This window comes from Amblyraja radiata, chromosome 29, assembly GCF_010909765.2.
Source record: "Amblyraja radiata isolate CabotCenter1 chromosome 29, sAmbRad1.1.pri, whole genome shotgun sequence".
Lineage (NCBI taxonomy): Eukaryota > Metazoa > Chordata > Chondrichthyes > Rajiformes > Rajidae > Amblyraja > Amblyraja radiata.
The window spans coordinates 11,590,022-11,612,092 of record NC_045984.1 but is presented as its reverse complement, the minus strand read 5'-3'; the positions used below and the strand labels follow the sequence as shown (position 1 = coordinate 11,612,092).

Below are 22,071 nucleotides of genomic sequence, written 5' to 3'. Positions count from 1 at the left end.
AAATAATACTCTAAATGCAGCCCAACCAATGTCTTATATATAGTCAGGATGTTTAGGCACTAAAAAACTCTGAAATAGGCAGGCAAAAAGGCATAATAAAATTACAAAAAAGGCATTTAGGACAAAAAAAAAGGCATTAAAAGGCATATATTTTCACCACCAAAAGATGGTTAAAAATAATAATTATAAAGGTATATTTCATTAAATGACCAAAGTTGCCTGATTGCACATAATTACTAGCATATTTTTTTCAAATTATCTGGTGTTAAACTATGCCGTCTGTCAGACAGAGTATACTTCAGTTGTGAAAAACTTCTTTCTACCCCAGCTGAGGTCACTGGTGCAGACTCGAAACAAGCTACCGACTATATTCATGTTGATATCTTGTGTATTACAACTATCTTTGAGAACTTTAGTTATGTTTTGTATTTCTTCAAGATCTTTGTTAGCTAAAATCACTCTCTCACATTTTCCTTGTATGTCTTTACCTACATCGTCAAGAACTTCACGAATATTGTCAGTTGCTTTGTTGAAAACCAGCAAGTTATTCACTAATGTTTCGCCACAATTCTCAAGGGAAGTGATAGCTTGTGGGAAGTTTGCAAAATTGGAAGCAATAAACACAAGATCGCGGTGGTGATACTTTTTCTGCATTATTTCATTGACGATCCAGACTGCAGCAGATTCTTCTTTTTCAATACAGTTGACGATTTCTTTTATCTTTTCAAAATTTGCAGCATAATAGAGTACAGCAGAGAGCCATGTACCCCAACTAGTCAAAACAGGCTGAGGAGGTAGCGGAATCTCGGGTGTCATTTCCTTGAACAACTGCATACGTGACGGTACTCTGACGATTTTCTTAACATTGGAAACTAGGCGATTAACATTTGGAAACAAGTTATGTATGTGCTTGGCAATTCTATGAAGTCCTTGAGCTAAGCTAATGCAACATTTTTGGGAATAAAACTTTAAGTAACCAACAGAAGAATATTCTCGTGTTTTATACCTTCTGGCTAAAGTACAGCAAGTGAAGATGTAAACAACTGAGCAATAGTTAAGCTGCTTAACTTCTCCAATACTTCCGATGTCAACAAATAATCCTTTGATGGTTGACCTGCCTCCAGTGTACCGATTACCACGTTCGCAACATATCTCCCCACAGCATCGGTTGTCTCGGCTATTGAGATCCATATTTTGTTGCATGCAACTTCATCTCTAATTTTCTGCACAACAATGTTGAAGTTGCTGTCAACATAATTTCCGTAATGATGACTCGCTTGGCATATGTTCCTTTGTCTATTTCTCTAAAAAACCTCTGAGAGATTTGTTTTTGAATTTCCACAGTGGAATTCCAGCATCAATGAATGCCTTGCAATGAATCACTCGAAAACTCAGATTTGCGACTGGATCCAGCAGTAAATGTAGTGAGGAGACGAGCTTGGGTATTCCGCATGGGTAGTCTACATCCCAGTGGTATCAACATTGACCTCTAACTTTACATAGCCCTTGTCTTCTCCCTCCTCCCCCTTCCCAGCTCTCCTTCTAGTCCTATTGTCTCCGCTTCTTCCATTTTTTTTCTCGCCCCCCCCCCACCCCCACATCAGTCTGAAGAAGGGTCTCAACCCGAAATGTTACCTATTCCTTCTCTCCATATATGCTGTCTCACCCGCTGAGTTTCTCCAGCATTTTTTGTCTACCTTCGATTTTTCCAGCATCTGCAGTTCTTTCTTAAATAGATCTTGGAGAATAGTGAACCATCGGGCAGCGGCACGAACAAATGAACGACCATCGGTGGCGCCCTGGTTTTGCACGGTGGTGGAAGTTTTCTTTTAAGTTATACTATGATAACACGTTAATAATAACATTAATATTAACATGTTAACATAGAAAACGTTATCACGACACAACAAGAGAAAATAGCACAACCTTTTAGTAAAACGGCAAAAAAGGCTGATTTAGGCACTCGATCTTGAAAAAGGCATTATCCTGGTGAAATCATCAAAAAAGGCATGAAAAGGCACATGGCAAAATCCTGGCTCTACTTAAAGATGACCTCCCTACTTCTATACTCAATACTGACCAGTGAAGGCCAGTATGCCAAAAGCCTTTTTCACCACCTGATCTACCTGCGACACCACCTTATTGTTCCTGTATCTGCACATACATGGTATCTTCAGAAGGGGTGGCTACCATTTTAAGAGGCTCCAAGTGAAACAAGAGTGTGCACAAGTTAGGACAAGGATGGTCAAGACCTGCTACACCACTGCCTGAAGCAGCTTGTAACTGACACAATCTAAAGCATCAGACATGCGCAGGTGCGTGGTGGGCGGAAACTCACCATCATCTCATCTGGCAGCAGTGGCTCCACTTTCTGAGGAATTGTGAACAAGATTAAACATTTCTGCATTTGTGTGTGTGAATAGCCCCACAATTGAGCATCTCATGACAGGGAGATCATAAACTGACTAAATCTCAATTGCCTTTGAGAAGGTGCCTTCTAGAAGTCATGCTGTCTATATGGTGAAGGTAATCCCAAGCCGCTGTCCGTAGAGAGTGCAAGGATTTTGAACAACAACGAACAAGCAAAGAGACATTTCCATGCCAGCTTGCCGTGCAACTTGGATAGAAGGTTGCAGCTGGTGGCGTTTCCATTCCCCTGTTGTTTTGACTTTTGGTTGTTAGTATTGGCATCTTGAGATTTAGCTAAACAATCCTTGGTGAGTTACTGCAAAGCATCACATCCAGTGCTGATATTAATACTCTAAAGAATGAGGGTCTGTACAAAATGCATCGCCATTGACATGACTCCTCAAAGGCAAGTCCGGGAAAAGTTGAGCAGACTGCGTCTCCTTTCCATGGCGTGGAAGAGATGTAGTTGAAGACTTTAAGATCAAGAATAGTTCGTCAGGATGGATAAGGTGTAATGACAAAACCATTACAGTGGGATATTATTTATGAAACAGCCACTAGCAGATCAAGTAAAGAAATTAGGAGGAATTTCTATACCAGAGTGTGGTGAGAATGCGGAACTCACTGCCACATGGAATGGTTGAAGCAAATAGCAATGATGCGCTGGAGCGAAGGCTTGATATGTACATGAGGAAAATGTGGATGGACGAGACATGGTCAAGTTGGAGAGAGGTGATCAGCATTGGCAGAGGCCCTGGCGGCATAGCCCAGTGGGGTCAAATGGTCTGTTTCTTCGGTGGAGGGTCTATTTAATTTGATGCATTTTTACTTACCACACTACCTTCTCCAGAATCGGCAGGTGCAGGAGCATTTGCATCAACAAAGGTGGTATTAACTGATGAATTGATTGTATCCCCAGGCAGGGCTGAGCTGGGGTTGACTGAGAGGCTTGTCAGAGCTGTTTGTGGCAGTGGACTTAGGATGGGCTGCAAACAAAATTAGAAATAAGCTAAATTCACAATTTAAGAGCATTGTCAGAGAATAGCTCTAAAAAAGGTGTGAGCTTCAATAACCTTAATCATTACTTCTCTAAAGCTGGACAAGTCTTTTCTGAATGGCAAAATTAAAAACAAAAAGATGTCAACAAACTGCGAAAACAACATGTGATAATTCCATACGTTATTTTTTTGTTCCTGCGCCCACACAAACAGATTTCCTTTCAATAGAACGGGCCTTCCTGTTTCTGTAACAAAGTGTTGTATTGCTTGGATTAGCTAGGAAACATGTTTTCCATTCATTCGCACAACGTCACTGATACAGCCTCTGTTTATTTCCCATCCACACATTGCCAATTGCACTAAGTTATTCTCTAGATCATTTTTGAAGAGCAGTCAACACTTAACCAGTTTGTTGTTGTGGAGCTGGTGGAGAGCGGCCAGCATTTGTCCTTTACTGGAGTGAACCAGATGGATTCTTGTGACAACCTGGTAGCTTCACGGAATACTTGTATTTTAATCATCCAAAGTTTCATGTTGAGATTAGAACTCATGCCTTCAGATCTTTGAACCAGCTGGCTGGATCACTAGTTCACAGCCGCAACCATGATGCCCAAATGATATCAAGGTCCCAAAAGACCATTTGTGGAGAGCAAAAAATGAGTTAACAATTCATATCTGTGATATTCGATGTCATTAACTTGAAATGTGAACATGGTTTCTCTCCACTTATGTTGTCTGACCTGCGTCACAGCATTTCTTTTAGTTTTTCTTGTTAGTTTTCTCAGTTCCTAGGATATTTTGCTTTTAGCATAATTCGGCTGTTTACAGATGGAGATGTACTTATTGGTGCTAAGATGAGGTATAGGAGGTGCTGTCATAGCATTGGACAATGGGTGGTGAGGCTGTGCGTCTTCTACTTCCATTGCTGGGAATCTGCATTGTCCTCCTTATCTGGGACAGGGCAGGACTGCCAAAGACCACAGTCAATGCTGCTTTTGATGAACTCATTTGATTGTTCCAATGAACCTTCTTCCTCTCCTCTTGGTGAGCTATCTAAAATTGGGAAACATCCCAAGGAGGCAACCAGAGTGTGGGCGTCACCCAACACTGGAATCTCCCAGTAGAAGGCAAAATCTCTGCTGTGAACCTAACACGCTAAACCCTGAGGTCGGCAGTGAAGAATTATCATCTTTAAAGTGAAAAGGCCGCAGGTATATTTCAAAAATATAGTGGTCAAGTTCTGATTTATATGAATATCTTAGCTACGAAAAGATCAGACTTTTCCATGCATGACTTTAAGGCTAACATGGTAAATCATTAAAAAGTAGTTTTCAAGTCAGAAAGCATATGAGCTAAAGACATTAACACTATTGACGCTTTGCAGTGCTAGCTGTGGTTCATTGTGTAAGATATCTAAATCAAAATGTCATTTTGATGGAAATTATTTGTTTAATAAAAAGTAGAGAAATATTTTGCAACATATCAACGGGAGAATCTTAATATGCTAATGTTTTAAGATAGGGCTCCTGGATTATTAGTTATTAGCCAGGGTTTTTGTTGAGATTATATGAAGATATGAATCAGGAGCAGGAATAGACCATTCAGCCCCTCAACCCTAATCCACTATTTAATATAATCTCGACCCAAATCTGCATTTCTTGATTAGAATGGGTGTCAAAGGTTATGGGGAGAAGGCAAGAAAATTAGATTAGGAGACAAAGATCAGCCATGATTGAATGGCAGAGTAGACTCGATGGGCCGAATGGCCTAATTCTACTCCTTTAACTTGTGAACTTCTGCATTCATGCCTCTCTATGGTGACCTTTCATCCCTTTCTTACAAACTATCTATCAACCTCTGCCTTAAGTCAAGGCTTGCCTTTTGGCTTTTACAGGTGTTCAGGAAATCAGGTATTTATAATCATTAAAATAACTTCACTCCGAAGTGGTATCAAACTTTATGTCTGTGTAAAATTAAATTAAAATAAATAACAACACCCACAGAGTCAAAGTCATACTGACAGTTACATTTCACATTATCTGCCAGGCCATTTATTTCACTCATGTCACTGACCAACAGACTGACAGATCCAACATATAAATGAAATGGCCAGTGGAATAAGCCAGTAGTAGTCAGTAGATTTTGTTAGTATTGGTCAATGGAATTGGTCAGCAGTGGTACTGGTCAATAGAATTAGTAGTCAGTAGAATTAGTCAGTAGCCATTATTAGTCAATATAATTGGTTAGTAGTAGTTGTTAGATTTTGTTGCCCTATTACAATCATTGTGCCGTTGGAGAGTCGGTTTGTCACGGAGGACTCTCTCGAACTTCTACAGGTGCACAGTAGAGAGCATGCTGACCGGTTGCATCGTGGCTTGGTTCGGCAACTTGAGCGCCCAGAAGTGGAAAAGACTGCAAAAAGTAGTAAACACTGCCCAGTCCATCATCGGCTCTGACCTGCCTACCATCGAGGGGATCTATCGCAGTCGCTGCCTCAAAAAGGCTGCCAGCATCATCAAGGATCCACACCATCCTGGCCACTCACTCATTTCCCCGCTGCCTTCAGATAGAAGGTACAGGAGCCTGAAATCTGCAACATCCAGGTTCAGGAATAGCTGCTTCCCCACAGCCATCAGGCTATTAAACTCAACTCAAACAAAAATCTGATCATTAATAGCCCATTACACTTTATCTGTTTATTTATGTGTGTGTGTGTATATATTCATTGGTATATGGTCACACTGATCTGTTCTGTTCTGTATTTATTTATGCCTACTATATTCTGTTGTGTTGAAGCAAAGCAAGAATTTCATTGTCCTATCTGGGACACATGACAATAAACTCTCTTGAATCTTGAACCTCTTGAATCATTACACTGTTTGTCAGTAGAATTAGTCATTAGTCAGTATTAGTCAGTAGAATTGGCTGGTATTGGTCAATAGAATTGGTCAGCAGTATTTGTTAGATTGGTCAGTAGAATTAGCCAGTAGTCAGTATTGGTCAGTAGAATTGATCAGTAGTATTAAGTATATTTTGTTACCCTATTCCCCTATTAAAGTCGTAGTAGTTAAATATCAATTGTGGTAGATAAATGTCATTGCACTTTTACCCACATTACCTTATTGATCAATAGAATTAGTCAGTAGTAGTAGTTATGTTTACCATCATCTCCTTGGTCATTGACCCACATATCACTGGCCAATAGATCCCAAAAATACATGAATTGCTCAGTAGTCTCAACGTATGTTTACAATGTCATTCTTAAAGCAGAATTGTTGTGAATATACGTAAATGCTGGATGGTTAACATTTCTCGCTAGTATTTATACAAATAGAAAAACAAATGATTCTTCCAAGTTTGTCTTCTTTGGTGCTTCTATTTTTGTTTTTACTGACTAAAATTCAGAAAATCCAACCCTAGTTATCAGTTGTGTTGGAAGGAACTGCAGATGCTGGTTTAAATCAAAGATAGACACAAAATGCTGGAGTAACTCAGCGGGACTGCAGCACCTCTGGAGAGAAGGAATGGATGATGAGACCCTTCTTCAGACCCGAAACATCACCCATTCCTTCTCTCCAGAGATGCTGCCTGTCCCGCTGAGCTACGCCACCATTTTGTGTCTATCCTAGTTATTTGTTACGCATACCAGTCTACATGATGGCAATTGTGACAATATGCTTCTTCAAAGATAATAGGCTGATTTACATTGTACAATAGATCATTGGGGACACCGTTTAAATATCAGGCCTTGCTTTAGTAGTGATATTTTATATAATATTCACCTGCTATTTTTGATCTATTTCCAGTCGTATTCTACATCAGCCGACTGCTATTTCATTGAGAAATGAACAAGGGCAGATGGCATGGAGATATCTGCCCAGATGACATGGAATATTTGGACTACCGGTGTTGGAAGAGTGAGTAAAAGCCTGTGATTGAAATAAGCTGATGCAAGGGAATGCAGCCAGAGCAAAGATCTGTGACAGGTTTAGAATTCTATTGCTTATAAATGTGCACCTTGGAACGTGGCACCAGAAGTGAGTTGAAATATCAACATATACGGCCAGTTCAAGATAAAATATGATGGGGCATCCGGTTTAATTGGCTTGACCTCACACTGTAGCTGTCCAACATTTCACCTACTTGTACCATTGACACCCACTACATAATCAAGCTGGCAATAGTCCATGAAATTAGTACATTATATACTGTATAACTATATATACTACGTCTCCTTATGTTATTTATTGTTTCTAATTCATACCATCTGTAATCCTCTTGATCCTGAGCTCATTAGGTGCACAACAGCGGTCTTGAGCTGTTATATCTCAATCCGAGACATATTCTGATACATATACATGCATCGGATGTAAAGATGTAAAGCTTGATTTCAGTATTAATTGTCAGAAATACTTAAAATCTGAAATACTTTCCGGTGTAATGACTATGGATGCAAATCATATGACTAATATATACAAACAAATGATGATATCATTGATAACAAGCTATTGAAATGATTGCCAGTGACACCGGTATTTGAGCACCAGATGTGAATACTTGAAATTGTGAGAAAGGCAACAATGACAATTGTGAAAATATGCTCCTTCACAGACTGCGTGGTGAATTAAAGTCTACACGGGTTCACTGGGGGCATTGTGATGTAACGGACTTTGTTTCATTTGTGGCATTGTGCCGTAAAAGATTCGCCTGCCGGTTCTAATTTACTTCCAGCTGCATTCCACCTCACAGTATTTCACTGAGAAAGCAATAAGCACACGTCAAAACCCACGGCTTCTATTTTCAGGTAGTCTTTAACCCATTTGTGTTAATTTGATTAATGTCTCCGCGAAATAGGGCACAAAAGAATGGGCTACAAATCTGCTCCGAAATTTTCCACGAACATTGCAACAACTATTTCACTCCACGATAGATGGCAATCGTGCTACTTTCTTGAACAGACTGAATAATTCTACCAAAGAGCCAGTGGCATTACAGCAGAATATTGGTCACTACGCAAGAGGGCTAAGGAATTATAAAACCTGAAACTATTATTGAACTGCTTTGCCTAATTTATCTAGTCATTTATTTACTTATGCAGTTATATAAGACGTTGGTGAGGCCGCATTCAGAGTATTGTGTTCAGTTCTGGGCACCATGTTATAGGAATAATGTCGTCAAGCTGCTAAGGGTGCAGAGAAGATTCACAAGGATGCTGCCAGGACTCGAAGGCTTGAATTATAGGGGGAGGTTGAGCAGGTTAGGACTCTATTCCTTGGAGCGCAGGAGGATGAGTGTTAAACTAATAAAGGTGTACAAAATCATGAGAGGACTAGATCGGGTAAATGCACAGAGTCTCTGGGCCAGAGGTGGGGAATCGAGAACTAGAGGACATAGGTTTAAGGTGAGGGGGAAACGATTTAATAGGAACCTGAGGGGTAACTTTTTCACACAAAGGGTGGTGGATTTATGGAACAATCTGCCGGAGGAGGTAGTTGCGGCAGGTTTCTATCACAACGCGTAAGAAACATTTGGACAGGTACATGGATAGGACAGGTTGAGAGGGATATGGACCAAACGCAGGCAGGTGGGACTCGTGTAGATGGGACATATTGATCGATGTGGGCAAGTTGGGGCGAAGAGACTGTTTCCACACTGTATGACTCTAAGACTTATTAAATATATTTGAATCACCCAATCTTTTCATCTTTTCTTGATTTATAATTCAGATTTAAAAGGTTTTTACTTTCTGCAAATTATCCTCTACCTTGTATAGATGACTAAAATCCTAACATTTCACCTGAACATACTGCGGGTGCTCGATGAGATGTATGTTAGAATTCATTCTTTGCCAGCGGCAGGTCATGTTGTCCATCTTTCTACATTTGTATTCCATCACTAATACTTCTGCTCAGCGTGGGTGGGAATGAGACAAACCAAAGCAAATGAAAATCTCCTCTGATCTAACGTTAAAAGACTACATAATATCAACAGATTTTCAAGCCATTCCAATCACTGAATACAAGTCCTACAGCTTCATAATTCTTATTAGTGCCACGATGTTAGATTGATTGAGTCGCTAAAACCTTTGCCTCTCAGTTAGCTGGTCTGAATTCTAATCCAGGAGTTAATCAGGTTTCTAAAGCTGGTGAAGTCTTGATTCACTTCCGTGGGCGTTCTAGACTTATGGCCGATCTAAAGGGAAGTTTATCTCAGCATGTGTTAATGATGACTCAGTCCCATTACTGCTGCCCTGAAGAGAATCAGATATATAGTGCAGAAACAGGCCCTTCAGTCCACTGAGTCCCTGCTGGCCATCATTGAGTCACAGAGTCATATAGCACAGCAACAGGCCCTTCAGCCCAATGAATCCCTGTTGCCCATCATTGAATCACAGTGTCGTACAGGCCCTTCAGCCCAATGAATCCCTGTTGCCCATCATTGAATCACAGTGTCGTACAGGCCCTTCAACCCACTGAGTCTCTGCTGACTATCACCCATCCATTCACACTTACTCAACATTAATCCAATTACCTATTGCCCTGAATTTACCTGATCCAGTTCCATATGGCCTATCTTGCTGGCTAAGGCTATGGTGGAGACAAGTGATTAGGCTCTAGTCTACACGTGCCCTGCTCATTGTGACTGCCTTGTCCTGCTCTCATACACTGAGTTCCTCGGGAAAACGGTGGTGCCATGGCCTAGCTTTTCCACTGTCAAAACTGTCAGTTCCCATTTGTTTTTTCATTCCCTGGCATTCAGAGATATTAAATACTAATGTGAGAATTAAATCATTAAAAATGCAAATAGCATAAAAAATTATTTTAATAATTAAACCCAAGAAAGCATATGCAAAAAACTTTTAAAACGTAACTTACCTCATTGTTAAGGTTCTTATGGCGGCATAGTGGCGCAGCTGGTAGAGCTGCTGCCTCACAGCGCCAGAGACCTGAGTTTGATTCTGATCTCAGGTATTGTTTGTGTGATGTGTGACCACGTGGGTTTCCTCCGGATGCTCCGGTTTTCTCCCACATCCCAAAGACATAGGGGTTTGCAGTTTAATTGGCCTCTGTAAATTGCCCTTAGTGTGTAGGGAGTGGATGTGAATATGGGATAACATAGGAGGAACGGGTTGGTAAAACCTTTGCCTCTCAGTTAGCTGGTCTGAATTCTAATCCAGGAGTTAATCAGCTACTTAAAGCTGGTGAAGTCTTGATTTGCTTCTGTGGGCGTTCTAGACTGATGTCGGATGATGACTAAAGGGCAGTTTATCTCAGAATGTGATAATGATGACTCAGTCCCATTACTGCTTGGGTCTGCTGCCCTCCAAAGATTCATAGATATACAACGCAGAAACAGGCCCTTCAGCCCACTGAGTTGCTGCTGGCCATCATTGAGTCACAGAGTCATAGAGCATGAAAACAGGCTCTTCAGCCCACTGCATTTCTGCTGCCCATCATTGAATCACAGTGTCATACAGCACAGAAAGGTAGCAGCATCTGTGGAAAAAGATTCCTTTTTTTTTGTGGGACTGAACAACAGCAGCATTTGTCGCTGGTCATGAAATTTCCTTGAGTTGAAGGCGCAGTAAAGATTTGGTGGGTCACATGAAAGACAGGGAAGGACAGGAGACCTCCTTCCTTGAAGCACATGAGTGAACCGACTCCACTAGTTTCATTGTCACCCATACTGAGACCAGCTTTAATTCCATTTGTAGGACCCCAATATCATGTTGAACTCCACATGCTCTAAGTGGGTGCTGAGCAGCTAAAGTCCAGCAAGGGGCTTTGACAGACCATCCCAAAGCCAAATCAGTCTCTTAAAATGTTTAATATTCCACCTACTCTTACTGCATCGCTCCAATCCTACAGCGCCAAATGTCCATTATAGAGCCCTGAACACCTTGCACCAATCCTCCTTAAAATGAGCAAACGTCCAGCTGCGCAGAGCACCGGAAGAATCGATAGAGGCACCACACACCACTCCTCACTCTACCGATCGATCACCCAGTCTGCAAACACTCCAATGGACGCAACAGTTTCGAGGAATTATGTCAATCTTCAAAATGCCTGCAGCTTCTTGGGCAGATGCCATAGTTAAACGCTACTAAAACCGACACACAGTGTTGTGCGCATTTCATTTCCATATCTTATCCATCCACCGTACATGGCACATTACTGGCAATTTACTCTCTATTTCTGAATGCCCTCAGACCGAGAACTGAGAATAAACCATATTCCCCTTCAGGGCAGTGAGGGCATGGGTGACAAATGTCCGCCACCGAAGAACATTGGTGAGCCAGATTTTTCTTTCATAACCCAGCAATTTCATGGTAAATATGATTATGTTTTTTTGAATTCTGGATTTCTAAAACTTGAACTATTTGAATTGAACTCACCATAGTGGGATTTGATCTCATGCCTCTGCTTTGATGGTTTATAACTCAATCTGCCAGACCATAACCTGGCAACTACAGACTTCGATCCCGACCTTGGGCATTCTCTGCTTGGGGCTTTACCTGTGAATGGGTGGGCTTCCTCCGGGTGCTCCAGTTTCCCCCCACATGACTGAGATTTGAAGAATAGTCGGTGAATTGCCCTTTGTACTTTGCCTCAAGTGAGTGAGAGTCTGGGGGAAGGTTGTAGATTGAAAGTTGATGGGAATATGGGTAGTTTTTTTTAGAATAATGCATTTAATGATGGGCTAAATTAAATAGATGGTTGATGTAGTTCGAAGGGCCTGTTTCCATGTATATCTCTCCATGACTGTAACTTACCAATAGCATTGTATTATTATGTAAAAGAAAGTAAATAACTAGCAATTTTCAATCCATAACTTGAGCCAACTGAAGCAAAATGGACACTTTCCATTCACAGCCATCTCAGCTTAACAACGCACGCACACCAACGATTAGCAACGTCTGGGAAGATGAGAATGAATTGGTACTTGCCTGGAAAATGGAAAGGTTGGTTTTGGAGGACGATGGAGTGTGGCTTCTCACTGCTAAGCTGTTATTCTCGCTGGATTCACACTCATGAATTGTTACTATTTTCAGTGAAGGCGGTGAGATATGCAAATGAGTCAATCGAGCATTCTTCAAATGGTGAAAATCCCCTTCGGTCAGAGTATACCTAAACGAAGAAAGAAACAAGAAAAGTGTTCATGGCGTCTTGCCCCAGGGCCATTGATTCCCACGCAGCTTTCTTGATTTACCTTTTGGCTGCTCTATTATCATATTGCTTGGAGCTATAACAGTAGCTAAAGATAACAGGATAAATTTCACACTCCTGTTCTCTCTACAGGGAAACCTCTCACAGGAAAGTTGGGTTGAAAAACTAGCTGCCTGCTTTAACTCGAACCTGTGCCAAATGACAGATCCCAAGTAAGAATGTGGATTGAATACATGATCTGGATCAGATATTACTCATGATACACCACACTGCAAGGCATCTGGAAATAATTGGTGGTACACAAAAATGCTGGAGAAACTCAGCGGGTGCAGCAGCATCTATGGAGCGAAGGAAATAGGTAACGTTGCCGAAACCGGCCCGAAACGTTACCTATTTCCTTCGCTCCATAGATGCTGCTGCACCCACTGAGTTTCTCCAGCATTTTTGTGTACCTTCGATTTTCCAGCATCTGCAGTTCCTTCTTGGAAATAACTGGTACTTGATACTGGTTTGACAAATGTTTAATGCACTCAAATGGCCTTCTACTGATTGCTATTATAGTCATGGTTTTATTCTGGTTGTCTGCAAAATGGACAAAGAGTGCAAAGTCAATTAAAGAGTTAAGCATCTCCCTGTTGATGCCCCTGAACTCGGGAACTCAATCAATATCAGAATTGAAATAGTGGATATATGAACTATCAGTGGATATATGAACTACAGACACAATAATGACATTCATAAGGCTTTTAGATAGGCACATGGATATGCAGGGAAGAGAGGGATATGGATCATGTGCAGAGATTAGTGTATCTTGGCATCATGTTCAGCATAGACATTGTGGGACGAAGGACATATTAGCGTGTTATACTTTCCTATGTTCCATGTTCTATGTTTTGAGTTGGACAAATGTTGTTTCACCTTAATTCAAATGCCTTCCCAATCCATTGCAAGGATATACAGCACCTGAATTAAAGAATGTTCTGTGTACACTTAATATATTCATGTCAATCGTGTTGGATGAAACAGCTGTCAATTGCATTACCAAATGATCCCTTAAAAATCTGTTAGTGTAGCCGTCAATTATGGTGGTGTTTCCTCTAAGATTGGATTGGCACTGTTTTGGGTAATTAGTCAGAAAATGAAACTAGTTGTTCAGCCAGCAATTATTGTTTCATTTTAATATCATGAAAGATAGTTAATTCTTCCAATCTTTCCCAGAATCTTATGAATTATTTTGTAGATTGCTTTAAAGGTGTATTACCATTTCACAAAATGCGCGCAGCACAATTTTAATCAAACTGTGAGCTGCGTAAATCAATTAGCCGGGGGGAATAAGAAATTGCTTATAAATTCAAGATTGCATTTATGGTTAGACAATGCAATATTTTCTGTGAATGCAACTTCTTGTTAAACCTACAGGCTTAAATAAGGCATAAACATGGCTGTGAAAATTGTATCACACCTTCACCCTTGACTTAGCTTTGGCAGTACAGACACTACCCGACTTACGTAAGAGTTACGTCCCGCGAACCCATGCATAAATCTGATGTTACGTAGGTCGGAAATGGAAGTGCTACTTCACATGTGTAAATTTACTGTTCGAAGCGGAACTGCATGGGAGCTCCGAGGCAGAGACCAGGTGGGAGCTCCGAGGCAGAGACCAGGTGGGAGCTCCAAGGTGGAGACCATGAACTCTGAGGCGGAGACCAGGTGGGAGCTGCAAGGTTGGAACCAGGAAGGGGTTCTGAGGCGGAGACCAGCTAGAGACCAGGTGGGAGCTCCAAGGCAGAGACCACATGGGAGCTCCGAGGTGGAGACAACATGGGAGCTCTAAGATGGAAACCACTTAGGAGCTCTGTGGTGGAGACCATGTGGGCATCAGTGGGCTTAAAGAATTGCTTACGAAAGTTCAAGTTTAGGTAAGTCGCCTATTATGTAAGTCAGGGAGTGCCTGTATTCCAAGATGTCTGCTCGATGATTGTAGGAATCTGTAAATGGCCAAAAAAATTATACTCAGCAATCATTACTTGTGGATGTTTACCCTGAATCAGTCCACACTCATAATCTCTGTGAAACACGTGAGCAACAAAGGCACATTTTGTCTCTTATACTTTTCTATGTTTAATGATCACCAGCCTCCATCCAGCAAGGGCAGTTGTGACTGTGAAACACATGGTGCGTTGAGCAATTCAGTTAACTCATTCAAGTAGAATTCTCTCTTTTATTACTGTTCCAGATAAGTTTAAACAAATGAACAAAATGTCCCAGAAATAGTTGTTATCATGTTTCACACAGAACAAGTTAATTTCTCCAGAGATGCTGCCTGACCTGCCAATTTACTCCAGCATTTTGCATCATATATCACATCTCTAGACTCTAAGCTAAATTCCCTTGGTTATTCCTGAGCGATCCTGCTTTTCCCAGCTTATCCTCTTGTTTTTAATATACATATAAAAAGCTTGGGATTTTGAAAAATCCAATTTACCAACAATAGCTCCTTTTGGCATTTCTAATCACCTGCTTGAGTTCTAATTTAGATTATCTCTTAGGACCCAGTGGCGGCATGATAGCACAGCAGAAAAGTTGTTGTCTTACAGTGCCAGAGATCCGGGTTCGATCCTCACTATAGGGGCTGTCTGTATGGAGTTGATACATTTTTCCCATGACCCCGTGGGTTTTCCCCGGTTGCTCCAGTTTCTTCCCACACTCCAATGACATACAGGTTTGTAGGACAATTGGTTTCAGTAAAAATTCTAAATTGCCCCAAGTGTGTTGGATAGGGCTAGTATATGGGGATCGCTGATTGTTGCGGACTCGGTGGGCCGAAGGGCCTGTTTCCACGCTGTACTCAAAACTAAAACTAAACTTAATATAGACCTGGTTATTTATTCCTCCAGTCACCCATACCAACTGCAGGAACTATTCAATAAAACTGCTGTTAACAGCCATCGTATGGCATTTCCCTGGGATGTTATTTGCTTTATTGGTGGGAAATCAGGAGAATATTAAAATGTGAACACCTTGTTCTAAGTGGAGTGAAACTTGTGACAGCGGCTGCCTGCAGTCCATCTGTCTTTTTCTTTCTTTTTGTCTTATCAGGAGTATGTTTTTGGTTTATTTTTAGCTGTGTATATGTGGGGGGGCGGGTGGGGGAAACTTTTTAATCTTGTCCCTGAACAGGGACGCCACCTTTTCCTCGTCGAGTCCCCGTTGTCGTTGGGGCCTAACATCATGGATCTGGCGGCCTCCAACCGGAATCGACCTGAGGGCTCCAGTTGTAGAGCCTGCAGACTCACCATCGCGGAGCTGGCTGACTTTGGAGCTGTGGTGGCGCTGCGGCTGCAGCTGACTCTGGAGCTTCGTCCGCAGGCCCTGTGGACGATGACATCAGGAGCTCGCCAGTCTCTGGTCGGAGACCGATTTTCGGGAGCTCCCGCAATGGCAACTTCGCCCGCCCCGAATCGAGGGGTTTGAATCGGCCTGGAGCAGGGCCTTACATAGCCCGGCACGGCTTAACGGCCACAGGACTTACCATCGCCCACCGGGAGCTTTAACATCGGGGGACTCGGTCACCTCGATGTTGCAGATTGGCTGCATGACCACGGGAGAAGAACAAAGGACAGGGAAGAGATAAGACTTTTGCCTTCCATCACAGTGAGGAGGTGTTTGGAGATTCACTGTGATGGATGTTTATGTGGAATTGTGTTAATTGGGTGTTTTGGTTTATTTTTTTGCTGTTATACTGCAGGGATGAAATTTCGTTCAAAACTTGCATGTTTTAATGACAATAAAGGGCAATTGAATTGAGTAATCACACGCAGCAGATGTGTACAGCTGTGTGGTGAAGATGAGGCCACTTTAATGCTTCAAAATTTTCTGCATTTGAAGGGTTAAAATTAAAACTGGAGGAAACTTGTCCGCTAGTTTTGATCTTCAAGTCCCAGGCTAAAATAACCGACGTTGTAATTTATTACACCAGACAGTAGACAGCCCGGCATCTCACTGTGAAGAATGGCATTGCTGTACCCTTCTGCTTCATCATGTTATCCTTTTGCTTCCGACAGCTTCACAGCTTCAGCGGGAGGTCCAAGTGCTGGTGAATCATTTGTAATTTACAATTCCCATGAATAAAAAAAGGTGATATATTAATGGCAAGACTTTTGTGACTCGCACTGTTTGAAGTTGAACACTTCAGTTCCCATTAACTTCCTCTTCATGAAGCCAAATGAGGTCAGGTTGTACAGATTTTAAATCTAATGAATAATGCACACCGAGTCTTGGTCAGCCAAGAGGGGAAGGAAGTGTTCATGCAAATAAAGGGAAAGGGAAGCAGCAAAGGCACAATTCGTCAGGAGATCCATGAGAAAACTGTGATTATCATTGTATAATGAGGAAGATGATGGAGGCGAGGGACATGGTCAATGCCTCAGTTTAGTTAAGTCCTGGAACGAGTAGACGGTAGTGAGCTTTAGACTTGAAAGATACAGCGCGGCAACAGGCTCTTCGGCCCACCAAGTCCACGCCGACCAGCGATCACCCCGTACACCAACACTATCCTACACAACAGGGACAATTTACCATTTTACAGAAGCCAATTAACCTACAAACCTGTGCGTCTTTGGGTTGTGAGAGGAAACCGGGGCACCTGGAGAAAACTCACGCAGTCACAGGGGGAACGTTAAAAACTCCGTACAGACAACACCCGTAATCAGGATCGAATCTGGGTCTCTGGCGCTGTAAGGCAGCAGCTCTACTGCTACGCCACTGTGCCAGCCCATTTTAGACTTTAGCTGTAGGATGACAAATAGTATTCAGAACATTCGTGATGTCAGAGGGATCATCAGAGAGACAAATAAAAATAAAACCATCCCCTTTCTTGGAAATTGCTGGGGCTTCTGAAATATTCTGAGTGTGAAATATTCTGAGTGTGGCGGCCTGTCTTCTGGAGGTTGAGGGCTTGCCAAGTTGCTTGCTAAGTCAGTGTGACTTCCATCAAACTTGAGAAATAGGCATGTAAATGAGTTTCTATTCCAGGATCACTCAAACAGGTTTGAGAAGTATTTAATTAAGAGTATGAGTGAAAGTTAATGTAATAGAAAATTATAGACAGCTATTGCTTTAATCGGCATTTGATAAATTTGGATTGATCCTACTTTTGTTACTGCAAACTGCATGACAGTAACTGGCGGAGCTTTTCAAACCCATGACATTCATAATGTGGAAGGACATGAGGCAAAACATGGGGCAAATGGACTCTGACGAATGTGAGGTGTTGCACTTCGCTAAGTCAAACCAGGGCAGATTCTACACATTAAATGGCAGTGCTCTGGAGAGTATAGCAAAGAGATTTGGGCAAGGTGGCGCAGTAGTACGGTTGCTGCCTTACAGTGCTTACAGCACCAGAGACCCGAGTTCGATCCCGACTTTGGGTGCATTTCCTCCCACACTTTAAAGACGTATAGGTTTGTAGGTTAATTGGCTTGGTATAAATGTAAAGTTGTCCCTAGAGTGTGTAGGATAGTGTTAATGTGTGCGGATCGCTGGTCGGTGCCATCTCGGTGGGCCGAAGGGCCTGTTTCCACGCTGTATCTCTAAACTAATTGCAGACAAATGAGGCTAGCCTGATATGCCAACTTAGTCGGCATGGATATGGTGGGCCAAAGGCCCTTTTCCGTGCTGTATGACTATCACTACCAGTCTGACCACCTTTTCATGTGGCATTTAGGGTTCACCAACAAAAACCAAACAGCTAAAAGATGCCATATCCTGTATAGAGGATCGGTCACAATGACTCCAGGTACCTGTTTCATGTGCAAGTGAAATAATAAACAACAAATTCCAATCTCCATAATTAATTTCACCACAGCAATTATAAGAAGTTATATTTTGGAAAGATTGCAATAATTATATTCCAGTTTTGATCATGCCCTACCCTAAATCATCCCTCTAATGATTGCTTCAGTAAAATTGCTTCTTATATTTCAATGTATCTGTTGTTTCATAAGCAAATACATTGCTGCTTCCTTCTATATTATGTACAGTCCAGAAATCCATATATTCATCATTCCTGGATTATCAGGGCCAGCCACCCTTGGGATTGTTGTATATATAGAGTTCTCCCTCATGACATGTCCTATAAAGCCTATTTGTTGAAAGTGGAAGGAAAACCAGAAATTCTTGTACCAAATATACATTTACTATCCCACAGCTTGAAATCAGGAAATTATTTCCCTCTCTTTCCCATAATATACCGTGGGCAATACAGTGGTGCAGCTTGTAGTGTTAATTCTGGTCAAATTGGAGATGCCAGGACACTAAAATTGAGTAAAGGCTTCTGTGCTGTTAGGCCATTTGGTCAATTTAAATGTGCCTTCTGCAGAAATGGGACAAGCTGCAGAATGGTGCCAGGTTTGGAGCTTAGATAAGAGTTGCAGGGAAAGAATGGGACATCTGCAGATTCTTACAATTAGGTGTAAATTGCATGAAACGGATTGGGTAAATGTAAACCAGACATACACATTGTAAATATTGTTGCAAAGCTTTACTTTGCTGGATGCTGATTGGGTTAAGTGTTGAGCCTTGTCTAGGTTTCTTGAATATCTGGGCAAATGTTGCTATGTTTGCTTTCTTCCAGAAACTTCGTCAGATGCATTGTATTAGTCACTGTATTATTGGGTTAGGGAAATGTCTATCATGTACTGTGTTAATCGATATCTGTTATTGGACTGTAAAGAGACCATCCCCATATGGTTCGGCCCCTCAAGGTTCGGGGACCTATAAAGGTAGCTCCCACAAGGTCTTGTGTCGATCTTCTGGGAGAATGCGCGACCTTTTGGAGTGTCTCTGCTTGCACGAGGCTAGAAGGGCTTGGCCAAGCAGATACAAGGATCGAACCCGCGGTGGTTAGCGGGGGACTGTTACTGTGTCTTTCCAAAATAAAGTTTAGATGCGCAGGTGCTTGACAGTATTTTATTGACTGAAACTAAACTGGGGGGAAGCTTAGAACGAGCTATTTACAGTAGTTCTAGTGACCTGGGTTCAATCCTGATCTTTGCTCCTGTCTGTTGTAGTTTGCACGTTCCCCCCGTGATGGAATGAGCTTCTGCCAGTTGCTCGGGTTCCCTGTCACATCCCAAATACACACGCCTTGGTCGGTTAATTGACCACTGTAAATTGCCGCCAGAGTCTAGAGAGGGTAAACAACATGTAAACAGGCGCTGTGACCTAACTCATCCACACCAACCAAAATGCCCATCTAAGCTACTCCCATTTGCCTGTGTTTGACCCATACCTTTCTAAACCTTGAAGATAGGCACAAAATACTGGAGCAACTCAGCGGGCCAGCCAACATCTCTGGAGAAAAGGAACAGGTGACATTTTGAGACCCTTCCTTCCGAAACACCACCTATTCCTTTTCTCCAGAGATGCTGCCTGTCCCGCTGAGTTACTCCAGCATTTTGTGCCTATCTTTGGTGTAAACCAGCATCTGCAGTTCCTTCCTACAACTTTCCTATCCACAAGCCTGTCCAAACAACTTTAAAGTATCATCATTCTACCTGTCTCAACTATTCCCTATGGATACAAAATACTGGAGTAACTCAGCGGGCCAGGCAGCATCTCTGGAGAACATGGACATGTGACTTTTTGGGTCGGGAGCATCGCTGACCCGCTGAGTTACTCCAGCACTTTGTGCCCTTTTGTGTAAACTAGCATCTGCAGTTCCTTATTTCTACTTCATCTGGTGGAATGGTGCAATTCGGGTGGAGCTGATGGGAACGTTGGAAGGGAAAGTATAGATTAGAGTAATGTTAGTGTAATTCTATGATTGATGGCCAGTGTGGACTTACTGGGCTGAAAGTCCTGTTTCCATATCGTATCTCATTCTATAACTCTTTATAGTGGTCCATCAAGTTTGTCCAACCTCTCATTCCCTCTCGTTCAGGCAACATTCTGGTAAATCTCTTCTGCACCTTCTCCAAGGTCACCACATCCAAGTCAGAACATGAACATCTAAAGGTTCCAATAATTTGTGTCCGTGTAAACAAATTACTTTCCCAACTCTAGACTTTATTGTGTCAGTGTAAATGGTTTACGTTCCTCTTAGCATGTGGATCTGACTTCACTCCTTCCTTCAACTCGGGGCGGCACAGTGGCGTAGCGATAGAGTTGCTGCCTTGCAACGTCAGAGACCGGGTTCGATACTGACTACAGGTGTTATCTGTATGGTGTTTGTACGTTTTCCCCGTGACCTACGTGGGTTTTCTCCTGGAGCTCCAGTTTCCTCCCACATTCCAAAGACGTACAGGTTTGTAGGCTAATTGCCTTGGTATAATTGTAAATTGTCTCTAGTGCATGTAGGATAGTGCGGGGATCGCTGGTCGCCTTGGACTCGTTGGGCCGAAGTGCCTGTTTCCGCTCTGTATCACTAAACTAAACTAAAGGACTCCTTGGTCCTTCTCATGGCAAATTACTGACTTACTGCCAAATGCGTTTAATGTCATGCCTGCTTTCTTGATAGTTTCAAGTGAAATTTTAGCCAATGTGAATGATTGAAAATGACCTAAGTGAACTTAATAGACTGATAACTTAGTTCTTCTGTGTTGAATATCAAAACCCATGACCATCAGCGACAGCACATGCACTACCTCCGTCCTTTCTCCTGTGTTTTCTTCCCATGGTCGAATAGTGATGCTTCATTGAAAGAAACCCTGCGGCCAGTTGAACAGGTGGAGAGGAACCGTTCTGTTTCCAAGTCATGATAGCTGCCCGTTGATAAACACTCGGAATCGTCGATTTTGATGGTAATTTCTGTAAGATCGAAAATGATTACAGATTACAGCGTGACTGTACATTTCAGTTTTGTTTTTCAAAAAATCTGCCGTAGCGCTTTTGGACACAATAAATTGTTTCCATAGCAACGGTACAATAGCCGGTGAACACAAGAGAGGCAAAGATTAGCTTGAGAGGCTGCATTCTCTTGCTGTAGATGCTGGCCTTGAGAGAGGCTCTGTGTGAAAAAGCAGCCCTCAGTTACTGCTTCACAAACTGTTCAGCGTGACTATTTTCCAACAATTTTTCTGCTGCATCACAAAAAAATGTCACGATAAGCTATTAATTCCATTCGAAAACCATTTTAAATAACTTTCATTACAGTTCAATGAGAGCTGGCAGACGAGGATGCTCTTCAGGATTCAAAGAGCCTCACCGATCATTGAAAATATGTAAATTGTGAGCTTGAAACTGCAGTAAAACAGTTTAGTTTAGTTTAGAGATACAGCTACACTACACTACCCACAATTACGGACAATTTATATTTATACCAAGCTAATTAACCTGCAAACCTGTACATCTTTGGAGTATGGAAGGAAACCGAAGATCTCGGAAAAAACCCATGTGGTTTCGGGGAGAACATACATGCACCGTATTGCCATCCACCCACTGTCGGGATCGAACCTGGGTCGCTGCCGCTGTAAGCGCTGTAAGGCACCAACTCTACC

The 22,071-nt window shown here is 42.0% G+C and overlaps 1 protein-coding gene across 1 annotated transcript in view; it reads right to left on the bottom strand.

Moving 5' to 3' along the window:
* LOC116989717 (CACN subunit beta associated regulatory protein) overlaps positions 1-22,071 on the bottom strand; it is a 126,060-nt gene that overhangs the window by 30,384 nt on the left and 73,605 nt on the right. Inside the window, exons 5-7 of the mRNA XM_033047313.1 lie at positions 21,220-21,382; positions 12,355-12,535; positions 3,243-3,395 (exon numbers count right to left, since the gene is read on the bottom strand). Coding sequence (XP_032903204.1) covers positions 3,243-3,395; positions 12,355-12,535; positions 21,220-21,382 — 497 coding nt within the window. The remainder of the gene's footprint in view (positions 1-3,242; positions 3,396-12,354; positions 12,536-21,219; positions 21,383-22,071) is intronic.